The sequence below is a fragment of the Peromyscus californicus genome, unplaced genomic scaffold, assembly GCF_007827085.1.
Source record: "Peromyscus californicus insignis strain IS unplaced genomic scaffold, ASM782708v3 Scaffold_18__1_contigs__length_77618521, whole genome shotgun sequence".
NCBI lineage: Eukaryota > Metazoa > Chordata > Mammalia > Rodentia > Cricetidae > Peromyscus > Peromyscus californicus.
Window position 1 is genome coordinate 25,282,169 of NW_026294480.1, and position 13,066 is coordinate 25,295,234.

The window sequence follows — 13,066 nt, forward strand, 5'->3', positions numbered from 1 at the left end:
TGAGTCATTAAAAAAAAGAACATGCTGATAGTTCAGTGGGAAATATGTCGAGAGTACATAGGAGGAGAATCCTAGACTAGCAACATAAGGAAGGCTTCCCTGGAAAGAGAAGGTTAGGCAGCCCTGGGACATGAGTTGGATCAACCAGGTAAGAGTCTGAAATGGATTTCTCCCAAGAGAGACTGGAAAGACTTAGCTATGAAAGAGGCAAATGTGTCCTCAAAAACCACATGAAGTAGAGTGTGGTAAGAAAAAGCCTTGTTCAGAGAGGATGGTGATAAATGAAGCTGATGAGAAAAGAGCAAAACCCACCAGGTAAAGTGGGAGAGCGAAAGCCGCCAGGTAAAGGAGAGAGCGGAAGCCGCCATGTAAAGGGCTCTGTCCCAAGGAAACAGAAGACATTGAAGAACTGAAGTAGAATAGTGATGTCTTCCATGTTGATGTGGTTGTAAAGCTGATCTAATGACAGGAAAATAGAAAAGAAATCGTGAGTGTGTGTGTGTGTGTGTGTGTGTGTGTGTGTGTGTGTGTGTGTGTATGTGTGTGTGTGTGTGTTTGGAGGGCAAAAATATATCAAAGAGAAATGGTGGTGGAACCAGAAAATAATTAAGTGAGTCAAGATATATGCAAAGAGGTAGGCAGACAGCAGAGTTAGTGTTGAGTGCATTCCAGGATGACCTCCTGGTGGTCCTTACAGATATGAGACACACAGGAGTAGGAACGTATTTGTGGGATTGGTGATGAGGTCAGTTGGGATGCACTGAGTATAAGTGGGCTAAGAGACTTGCTGGGGAGGCAGATAACATCCTTGAAATCATCTCATCCTTGAAATACATCTCAAGGAAATGGTCAGGCACCCTGGGCATTGATAGCAGTGGCTCATAGGTAGTAGCTGCACACATAAAACAACGACAACGACAAAAGGTGACCTCACTTAGAGATAATCCATGAAATATGGAAGGAAAGGACCTGAGACACAAGCCCAAAGCCCCCAGCATTTAAGGGGCCGTTAGGGGAAGAATAGCTGGCAAAGTTAATTATTATGAAAACTGTGTTGGAGGGGAAAGACAGAGTCTAGCATGGCTTAATTAATTTGCTAATTAATGGGAGAGTCAAAGTTCAAACCCACATCTTTCCATTTTCAAAAATCCACCTTCTGAGTCCTTCATATTTATAAACACAGTAGTAACTTGCCAAAGGTAGATCTTTCATGAAACATTTGCATACATTATTTTAGTAATTTTCAGAGCAAACTACTTGTGAATGGAATACTATTATTATTCCTCCATGAATGAAGGAATAGTCTTTGAGAAATTAACTGTTTCCCAAGGTTGCAAATTGAGTCCAAAGCTTGACTTTACACACATTGCTTTCTTTCATGCAGTCCACCCTTTCAACCATTGTGATTATAATGGTTAAGACAACAGTTCAGACCTCAGCGGTCATCAGCGTTACTTAGAGGGCTTCTATCCCTCCTTGTAAAATGTACAGCATCTACTCAAATACAGACAAGCAGGCACAGATTTCACTAGATAGTTCAACAAAAATGGAGTTGTCCTCACCTAGTTTTAGAAATATTTTCAAAATGGGGCATAGAAATAAATACAGGATTTGCCTATGGAAGTAATCATCTCTGTATATGTTTGTTTAACTTTCAATTTTAAGTCTTCAAGTACCTTTTCCCTCCAATTTAATCTGAATGAACACTGACCTGGGTGCATAGTGAAAAATCCTGTATGAGGTTAATGAATATAATGACAAATTTGTCTGTTTTAAAATCTCTGTCTGTTTTAAAGTCCTGTATACACAACACATAAAAACTCTCATATGGAAAATATATATATGTGTGTGTGTGTGTGTGTGTGTGTGTGTGTGTGTGTGTGTGTGTGTGTATGAACTAACAAAAGTCTAACTAGCTTACATTTTAGAAAACTCTCATATGGAATATATATATATATATATATATATATATATATATATATATATATGACCTAACAAAAGTCTAACTAGCTTACATTTTAGCATGATATACTGATCATAATCAGAAATGTTTCTTGGTCACTATGTACAAGGAAAATTAAAAAGAATAAACAAAACTAGAGAGATAGCTCCCCTGAGTTCCAGTACCAGCACTCACATTGGACAGCTCACAACTGCCTGTAATTCCAATTCCAAGGAACCTGGCATTCTCTTCTGGCCTCCTCAGGCACCAGTACACACATGCACATACTCATACACAGATGCACACACATAAATGCCATTAAAAATAAAAATAAATCTTTTCTTGAGAGGATCCATTAGAGGGCTTCTTAAAACACAAGTTGCTGGGGGGCAGTCCTGAGTTCCTGATTCTAGCCAGGAAATTTGTGCTCCTAGCTAGGTCCCAGGTCATACTCCTGCCCACTTTGAGAGCCAGCGAGAAAAATTTAAAGAGAGAATCACTGTAACAGCAGCATTTTTTTTTTTTTGAAAAAGCAGCAGTTCCATGGCTGAAGTTAAGGCACTTTTCTATATCATAGTATCATATTAAACGCTGATCAGGTAAGAGGTGACTCCAAAACCCCAGGTCCCACCCCTTTGTGTTCTGCTATCCCCTCAGACTCTGTCCTCATCGGCCCTCAGGAAACCAGGTTCAACCTGGGAGGAACATTCTATAATAAGCCAGTTCCTGTTAAGCAGTAGGTACTGACAAATACATGCTCATGTATTACACCATGGGAAGGTGATCAAAGGCTAACCAGCCATGTGCCAGCCAGAACTACTAACTATGGAAGAACCAGAGGGAGGCGCTATGGTTGGGATTGCAACTGTCTCCCAAGAGCCCAGGTGTTAAAGCCATTCTGTCTGGCCAGCAGCGGAGTCCGTGGGCATCCCAGGATAGCCAGAAATGGACCCAAAATGTTTGTAGATGGCATCCCACCACACACAAAAGGTGGGACATTTAGTTAAAAGCTGGGTGGCCTGCCTAGGGGTAGAGTCTTGATGAAACAAGGTGTAGTATAAATAACTCGGATTGTTGGCAGCTAGCCTCCATTGGAAGAACTCTTTCCCTTCATCCTTTTTGCTTCCTGACAACCAGGAAGCAAGCAGCTTCCTCTGCCTGCTTGCCACAGTTTCAAAGCAATAGAGCGAAGCAATCATGGACTGAACCATATGAAACCGTGGGCCAAAATCAACCCTCCCTCTTGATAAGCTTATCTCAGGGAGTTTGTTCCAGAAATGCAAAGTTAGCAGGAGTTTGAAGAACAATTAGCACCCTGCCACAATTATACATGTCATCTGTGAAATAATTATCAGATGTAAATGAGCTAACTCATGCAAAGTCATTAACACTCATGTAGCAAAATATATGATAGGTCTTTCTTAAAAGACCACAGTACATTCTTCCCACTTTCGGTAAAGATATTAACCATAACCCAATGTCTTGTTTCAGTCAACCATCACATATTCCCTTCCAAAAGCTCCCTTCTGACTGTCATAGGCACTTATGTGTGCCATCTAGGGAATTGCAGGCTTTGACCCTGTTTTCCACCTTGACAGTGAGTGTGCTCAGAAGATTCTATTTGGACACTGACTCAGAGATTCAAGAAGTGACGCACAGGAAAGGGAGTGATACACCAGCATTAGCTGGCTTCACAGACTACTAAAAATATAGACAATTAATGGTATGCCCTTGAATTTCATTCAAAATTAAGCTGCAAGTTGGTACATGTAGCTGATAAAAGGGTGTTATGTTCCCAGGGACAGCCCCTCAGGCAATGATGCTGCCACTGCCTGGTGACACCCTCCATGGGACCATGCAACAAAAGAGATCCCTGTATTTATTTTCCAAGACAGTACATTTGTTTTTTGTTTTGTTTTTTGTTTTTTTAAAGAATAAAAAAGTGAGTACAGAAACGGAGTCAGGGCACCTTCTGGCTGAAAGTGTTATAGATACAGTAGTGAGAAACCCTGCCCGCCACAGGTGAGATAAGGCTTCTGGAGGGAAGTGGCTAAATTCTTACTTAATGGTGAAACATTAAAAGTGAACCAGATGATTAAACTTAATGGAACAGGCACATTAAACTGAAATTAGTAAAAATATGCCTTGGGCAACCTACAACCTTTTATTTGTTGTTGTTTAAGTTCTGTCTCTTCCAGTGGCCATGATGAATGACATCACAAAAGAAAAAAATCCAATTAAAATCTAAGTGCTCAATAAACCCCTAATGTCTGCTTCTTGCCACTGCTTTCACAGGCACTGGAGTTTTCGGTGTTCTTTCTTTCCCAAGAGTAGAGAACAGCACTGGCCCCAGGGGCGTTCGGCAGAAGGGAGGAGGGTGAGGAGAGACGAGGGGCTGATGGGGGTTTTTGCTGCCTGCACATGCACTGTCAGACTCAGAAAACTCATGTTGGGGGCTGAGAGGAGGGAAGAGGTTAAATTGTTCTTTTATCAGGTCTTGCCTGAGTGAAGAGATACATTTTCCCACTGGTTTTCAAATATTGATAAATCAGAACTGTGATCTGCAACATAGTCCCCGTTCACACTTTCCGGCATCTCCCCCTCTGCCTCTCTATCGTCTCAGGTGTTTGTAGTATAATTCATGGAAACGGTCGCTTCTGACAGCCAAAAATAAGTTTCTGATTACTTTCACCTGAATAAATCTTGTGACCGGATGTGGTATTCGCCGACTAAGTGTGCAACAATTACACATTGAAGATGATGAAAGAAGCAGCCGAGGAGAGTCTATAATCTAGTGGAATAAAGAATATAATAAATCACATGTAAAGACAGCAGTTGCCACCAGGTAGAAGAATACTGGCTTTTCATAACAGATTTTACCTCAGAGATAAGAAGTGTTTACAAAATTGGGTTTCCATGGTCTTCAAAGTTTTCAAAGTCAGAAGAAGAGCAAAACATGCTGATGATAACTTCCCAGCCAATGCTCATGCTTCCACTTTGGTGGCTCTTTATAATTCATAAAACACACACCATGCTTTTATTGCATGTTTAGGTGGCAATTAATGAGGTATTTGTATATGGCCTCTAATTAGTTCTTGACAGCCGCTTGTCCCGCAGCTCTTATTATCCTTATTTTACTGAGAAGGGTCTTGGCTTGGGAGGTGCAATTGACTCTGCTGTGGTCTTACACCTGGTGAGGGACACAGTGAACGTGACCTGTGCTTAGGACTTAGCTGCACATCCCACATGCTGCATCCTGCTGCTAACCACAATTGCCGACCATGGCTGGCCCACCACGGCCACTGACCACCGCGCCGATCACGCCTACCCAGGAGCACGCATCCAAAGGGCAGCAGTGGTGCTTGCTTTACTCATGAGTTAATAAAATGGCTTTTTAAGAGCGCTCTGCAGTCATTAGAATCTGTCAATGGAGAGTTAACTTTTCCCTAGTGGCTCTTTCTCTGTCATGGTGGTTTCAGCGTTTCCTTGGCATATCGCACTGCACAAATCATAGAGTGCTCTTGTTTTACATTTCATATTGCATTTGTCTCACTTTGAAGCAATTTCCTCCCTGTTCGCATTTTATCTTCCATTATTTCTGCCAAATTGCTTTCAAAGCTACTAATTGTATGAGTAATATTCTCATTCTCAAATTCGGTGATTAACTCGGCGTAGCTGTGTGGCAGTGGACACAGTCTCTCGCACGCCAGAAATGAGGACATTGCACCGAACATTCTCCAGGGCACCTTCCTGCCACCGGTTTCTCATCTTTGACTCTCACTTGAGCTGGGTGTGATTCTGAAACACTACATAAATTGGAACTTTGCATTTCCTGTTTCTCCAGTGACAGATAACTCGGGATTACAAAAGAAACTTTCTGGGAAGGCTGTCAGAGGTCGTACCCAAAAAAAAAACCTTGCATTGAACACTAAAGCTTCAGATAGCCATGTTAAACAAAATCATGCCATGTAAAGTCCGAAATTCAGACTCTCATAGCCTGTCCTGTGTTATGTCCAGGTGACTCCAAGACAGAGGCAGATTAAGTATTTCCCAAGTACACAGTACTCTTTCCCTCTGTGCTTTGCGTAGATAGTCCACAGAACATGTGTTTAGGAAACTGCTTAGATCATCATCTCAGTTCCCTTTGGCTTTGAAAGTCCATCTGCAGGTATCCTAGAACAGAGGTTCTCAACGTGTGAGTCACCACCCCTTGAGGGTCCAACGACCCTTTCATGGAGGTCACCTAAGACCATTGGAAAACGCAGATTTAAATTACCATTTGTGTCAGTAGCAAAATTACAGTTAGGAAGTAGCAATGAAAATAATTTTATGATGGGGTTGGGGATTTAGCTCAACGGTAGAGCGCTTACCTAGCAAGCGCAAGGCCCTGGGTTCGGTCCTCAGCTCCGGAAAAAAAAAAAAAAAGAAAATAATTTCATGGTTGGGATCACCACAATATGAGGAACTGTATTAAGGGGTCACGGCATTAGGAAGGTTGAGAACCACTGTTCTGGAAGCTCGTGCAGTGTTTTTCAGAGCCCATGGATGTTTACCTACTGCAGTTACCACTGTCAGGCAACTCCTCCATGTGGAGTCTGTAAGGAGATTCTGTAACGAACATGGCTGTGATCACGAGGCCTGTGACTCCAGCTGTTAAATGGTCGTCCTCAACAATGACAAAACACATTGTGAAAATCTGTGACTATAGTTAGATTGCTAGGAGACCTAGACTTTTGCTAGGCAGGGGGAAAAGAATTTAGGAACTCAACTCCGAAAGGGAATCTTTGGGTTAGGAAACAGGAACTACATCTCCAACTCAGAATCATCACCGTCCACTCTTTTGGCCCAGGCATTCACTTCAGTCTACACTTCCCTCTGGACCGTTTCATTGATAGTGAATCTTCAGCACTGCTTGATTACTTTCGAGAGCTGGGGCGGGGGATCAGGTCTCACTACCTCGTAAGGCAGACAGGTTCCAGATTAGGCTGTCTCTGCCCATCAGAAGGTCTTCTCCTGTTTCCTACTAAAATCCCCATACCAGATGCCATTGTCCCAAGGAACCGATGGACTGGCTGGTGACGTGGTCTCAAGACATTCCTGAAAGCAACACTGAGGAGGTCTCGGGATGCTTTAAACTGAAAGAGACAGACAAACAGACACATATCACTTCTCTCTGGAAAAAATGGATTATAATCTCCATTGACCAATGTGATTGCCTAGCTTCCTTAATTCACCAAAAGGCAGACTATACCCATGTCTCTGATGCAAACACCGAAGTCCTTTTAAGCAGTGGGGCACTTGGAGAATGTTTGTGTGTACACAGTGACCAGGAGAGTCTGCTCACAGGTTCTGACATCCAGAGTGAAAAGATTTGTCCAGTCTAACTTACATGTTCTTGGGCTTTTAAAATTGCTTCCGTCTTTAATTTTTCCCTTCTTCAAACTAAGAAAGATTGCCAAATTTTCTACTTCTAGAAAGTTCTGTGATTAAGAAATACATTCATTAATGAGTGGTATTCTTCTATTGAAGGGTTATGTAAGCAGTTTTTAAAAAACAAAACAAAACAGCTGTGCCTGCCCTTGGAAGCTATTGATAGCAAATAACAAACAGTTATGATAGACTGCATGGTAAAAAACAAAACAGTTTAGGATCACGTGCTTGACTTTTACTTTTCTTTAATTTTTTTTTCCCTACACTAGTTACATTCAGACCAGGATAGAGGAGATGGATCACTTAAATATATCCTTTCAGGAGATGGAGCAGGAGATCTCTTCATTATCAATGAAAACACAGGCGACATACAGGCCACCAAGAGGCTTGACAGGGAAGAAAAACCTGTTTACATCCTTCGAGCTCAAGCTATCAACAGAAGGACCGGGAGACCTGTAGAGCCTGAGTCTGAATTCATCATCAAGATCCATGACATCAATGACAATGAGCCAATATTCACCAAGGACGTTTATACAGCCACGGTCCCCGAGATGGCTGATGTTGGTGAGTGAGATGCAAGTTCAACCGAGTGGGCTCTCCACACCCACCAAGGGAAGAACCCTGAGCCAAATTTAACGAACTGAAAGAATTTAGAAGCCACATCCCAAAGCTGCCATAAGTGCACCCCATTGTCTAATGTCACCCCAGTCTTACCTTATGACTACTATAAGAAAATGGCATTTTCTCTCGTGGTAAGGGTAGGACAGCAGCGGGGAGAGACTGCAAGAGAGCAATGGAGGCCAGCTCATCTGCTCTCTCTCCCACTGTTTCTTGGACTGAAAGACAGCAGCCTTGCCTATCGCTCTCAGCCAACATCATAACAGTCTGGGGAAGGGGCCAATCTTCCCAGTCAAAAATTAAAGCCTGAATTTCCAGTCCAGCCTCAAAAACGGTGACAGGGCCAGAAAGATGACTCAGTAGGTAAAGGGACTTACCTCAGAAGCCTGATGACCTGAGTTCAATACCAGACCCATGTGAAAGCAGAAGGGGAGAACCAACTCCATAAAAATGCCCTCTGACCCCCACAGCCATGCCATGGCACTCACAGACACATACACACAGTAACAATAAATTTGTTTAATAAGCAAAAAAAAAAAAAATACTGGTAGTTGCCTTAAGTAACTGTGAACTTGGGGGAAAGACTCTAAAGAAGTTTTTTTTTTTTTCATATCTATAAACAGTACAAAGACAGTAAAGACATCCATGAGATTTAATACAGAGGATGAATATTGTATGCACAAGTCCACCACCAATTTTAAGTTTCATTTGTGTGGACTTAATCTGTTTAAGCTAGAAGACGGTAAACAGGACTTAAAGAAATGAGAAAGTTCTAGAAGCTTTAGAATACTTCATAGGACGCAGTGACACACTCCACACCACTATAGGAGAAGGTTGTTTTTATTTTCACTCTGCCAACTTCAAAAAGGCTGAGATTACAGAATAACTTTTCTCTGGCTGCATCAGTTAGATATGAGATAGAGTAGCGCTCAGAGGTCCAAAATCTGGAAAATATTCCATCTGGGGAAGTGGTTGTAAAGCATCCATGATCCCCCCGAGGAAGAAATCGTCACATTATTTGAAGCCACTTGGTTCTGTTAGAAAAATCTGAAGCCATCATCAAAGCAAAGAAAGGAGCTGAGATTATTTTTAAAGAGTCTTTTTTCCCTTGGATGGGTTGGAGGATATTTTTCTTGTAGGTGGTTAAAAAAAAAAAAGAATTGGGGGGTGGGGTAGGAATTAAAGCAAGATAGTTATCTTTGTGACCAGCAGCACCCCAAACAACTGTGATGCTCTGCACCCCTCTGAAAGAGTGTCACTCACTTTTGAAGCCAGGAAAGAATTAAATATACATTACATATACTTGGGGGAAAGCCCAAAATGCATGTCTAGAGAATCATTACTGGCATAGAGAAGGGAGTCTGGAAGAATGCATATAAAGGTGACCGGACAAGAGCAAAGGGGAAAAGTGAGCTTCAGTAGCCAAAGTACCTAAATTAGAAACTGTCTCCACTAATAGCGAGCAGTGCAGCCTTGGGCAAATTACTTGATTTATCTGATCTTGATTTCTTTGATCCTCCAATTCCACATCTATAAAAAATAAATAATGAATGTCTACTCCCGAAGGATAACCATGAGGATTAAATAAGAAAACAGGCGTAGAGCCTCTCCTTCAGTAGCTGCCCCTAATGGGTGCTTAGAACACCAGATAATGACATTCCAAAGGCAAGCAGAACTTACATTAATGCAAATAAGAATTTGGATGTTTGTTGACTTCTATTAACTCTCCCTCTAAAGTCACAGGAGGCTTTCACTCTGGCCACTTAACCTGCCAAATTGCAAGGGTGGGACTGTGTCTCATGTCTCAGTACGATACAATGAGAGCCAGCACATCCAACCCTAGCACAATGCACTCTATTTGTTTAATAAATGAAATGGTTAGGTATTACAAAAGCAATTTTAAAATTCTCATATTCTCTACATGGAACTTCCCTGCCCTTCTCAAAGACAGGACAACCACTGCTTATCTGATAGGAATATCAAAAGGCAGCCATAGAGTACCTTAATCACAGGGTCTTTGGGGAACTTCTCACCCTTATAACCGACATGCAAATACACACATGAAATTAGCATGTTCTTAAGGCAAGGTAAGGATTCTTCCAAAGTTCTCGGGCAAGCATCCCCAAAGTAAGAATGCCAGCCTAAAACAGTAATCTTAATTGAAATTATACTGTCAGATGTTTACAGTGGGTTATCCCAATCCACTAATGTTTGGTTTGGTTTGGTTTTTTTTTTTGAAACATGTAGCCTAGGCTGACCTTGAGCTCACATTATAGCACAGGATGACCTTGAACTTCTGATCCTCCAATCTACCTCCTTAAGAGATGAGATTACAGGTGTGTGTCACTATACCTGGTTTTTTTTGTTTTGGTTTTGGTTTTGGTTTTGGTTTTTTTGTTTTGTTTTGTTTTTTGGTTTTTTTTTTTTTTTTTGAGTTGGGGATTGAACCTGGAGCTTCCTACATGTGCTCTACCACCAGCCCTCACTAATTCTTTATCTGGTCTAAACTACCCCTTTTAAAGGTTCAAAATCTTTCAACCTCTTAGAATTATCAGATATTTGAAGATCCCATAATAGGAAATCTGACTTAAACTAGTTTAAACAGTGAAGATATTTGTTGGTCATAGGATCTAAAGCAAAGTAAGCTTTGGAAAATTTTGATCTGGATCCTGGCTTCGTGGTGATTTTCTGTCCTGTTCAGCTTTGACCCCAGGCTGGCACAGCTAAAATCACAACAGCTGCTACAATTGTGGCTTCATGTGCCACATTGCAGTCCAAGAGAAAAGGCATCTAGGACACAGAATTTCTAGCAAAATTGCAAGTGGCCACCCACTGGACAACACCTAACAGAATTCCTGTGGACAAAGTAATTTAAGAGGCTGTTGTCTCTAGGTACCTACCTTAGTCCTAAGTAGCTTGAAAGAACACTTGAAGTGAGAGTCCAGTCATATCCCATCACAGGAGATGGGTAGGACTCACCTTTACTCAAGGCTGCCCTTCTCTTTAACGTACTCCATACAGCATCCATTGATGTGAATCTGATCCCTTTCAAGTGAGGGATCAATGGCTTCCTAACAACACATATTGTACTGTGATTCTCCACTCCTTTGTCATGGAAGCTGGTATTCTAGTTGACTTTATATTGCTGTGATAAAAGACTGTGACTTTCAGGTTCCACTCTATCATCAAAGGAAATCAAGTTGGGAACCTGGAGGCAGGAATTGAAGCAGAGATCCTAAAGGAGTGATGCTCACTAGCTTGCCTTGCCTTGCATGGCTAGCTCGCCTTGCTTTCTCATACAAATCCAGAACCTCTTGCCCAGGAGTAGCACAGCCCACAGCGGGCTGTGCCCTTACATATCAACCATCCGTCAAGAATATGCCCCAGAAACATGCCTACAAGTCAATCCAATGGAGGCAATTAAATAGAGGTTCCAGCTTCCAGGGAATTCTAGTTTTGTCAGGTTGACAGAAGACTAACCAGGATAACAAGATGGCTCGGTGCAAAGATATTTGCTTCCAAGACTGATGAACTAAATTTGATCTTCAGGATTCACAAGATGGAAAGAAAGAAAGGATTTCTATTCATGCACAGGGGCATGTGTGAGCCAACACATGCACACAATTATAGATACATACACTAAAATGTAATTTAATTATTAAATTAGTTAAGATCATGCTTTCTTCAGTGTGCACAGGTATCAAGTAACATGATGAGCCCTCCTTTGTTTTCAGTTCTGTTTCTGTCATTACAGGCACGTTTGTGGTCCAAGTCACTGCCACTGATGCTGACGACCCAACCTATGGGAACAGTGCTAAAGTTGTCTATAGCATCCTCCAGGGACAGCCCTACTTTTCAGTGGAGTCGGAAACAGGTTAGAACACTTCCTTCATCTCCTAGTCGACGTTCTATAATTTTAACTGGCATGCTCAGCTGACCTAGCGTATTGTTTAATAAAAACAATCAGCATGATTGGATTTTCCTTGTGTTCCTCTGCCAAACTCTAATGATGTATTTGTAAGCGTGACATCCAGATCAGTTTAATAAGGAAATATGACAATGAGTCTTTCACACCACACATATAGGATAGAGTCGTTCCTTTCTTTTTCCATCTACTTTGGCATGAAGTCAAAAGGATGGCCCTTCCTGAGAATGGCTAACCCTGCTCACAGAAATCCCGAGTCCTCTTTTCTCTTTTTCTAGTTCCTTAATGGTGCCATGTCTCTCTGTTCTGCTCCGAAGCCAGGTATAGCCATGGGACATATTTGCACAAATAAAATATGGCAGTGAAATAAGTCACTTCCAAGTAGAGTTGTACACAATCTGTCACATTCCCTTCCCCTGGTCACAGTGATCATGGAAACTCTTGTTGAAATAGGGCCTCAGCCCGGATGCCAGAGTGTCACCATGAGCAGAGATGCCTGAGTGCCTGCCCAGAGCATGAGGAAGAATTGAACCAGAGCCCTGTCACACCACAGAGATTTTTGTCTCATTCTGACGTCACAGTCTAGCCTATACTGCCCAACACATCCCTGGTCCAACAAATCAGCTTGCCTTACGGAATATTTTTTACAGCATCTTATTTTTTTGAATTTGCCCTGCAAAGTCTAAGTGGAAAGCTGGACTCATTGCTGCCTGTCACAGATGCCAATGAGAAGAGACGGGGACTGAATCTTTAAAACTGCTTTATTCAGAGAGCTGGCAATCTGAGAAGACAGTAGATTAACATCCTTAAAAAAAAAAAAAAATAACTGTCTTCCATCTCATCTCCCACCAGCAGATCCCAGATCAGGGAAGGAGCATAACAAAGAAAGCCAGGCATTCTAGAGCTCAGCCCTGCCCTCTCGTCAGGTGGCCAGACATGTTTCTGAGGGCTATGAGGCCCATGTTTCTCTCATTATCATCTCTTGCTGTCTCCCCTCATTTTGTGTGGATGTCTGGGGCTCAGGCACCTCTTGAAATGCTTAGTCAAGTTAGCCGATGTCAATCTTGTTCTCCAGGGGCATCTGGGCTGAGAGGGGGTTAACTCAGAACAAACCAACCGTTGACAGTGTGTGCTGGCTGAGCTATAAATAG

General features: G+C 42.0%; 1 protein-coding gene across 3 annotated transcripts in view; it reads left to right on the forward strand.

Moving 5' to 3' along the window:
* The window catches only part of Cdh6 (cadherin 6), a 140,592-nt gene that overhangs the window by 98,175 nt on the left and 29,351 nt on the right, over positions 1–13,066 (forward strand). For all 3 annotated transcript variants that reach the window (XM_052743086.1, XM_052743083.1, XM_052743084.1), the window contains exons 3-4: positions 7,642–7,936; positions 11,745–11,864. In XM_052743086.1, the coding sequence (XP_052599046.1) occupies positions 7,642–7,936; positions 11,745–11,864 (415 nt within the window). The remainder of the gene's footprint in view (positions 1–7,641; positions 7,937–11,744; positions 11,865–13,066) is intronic.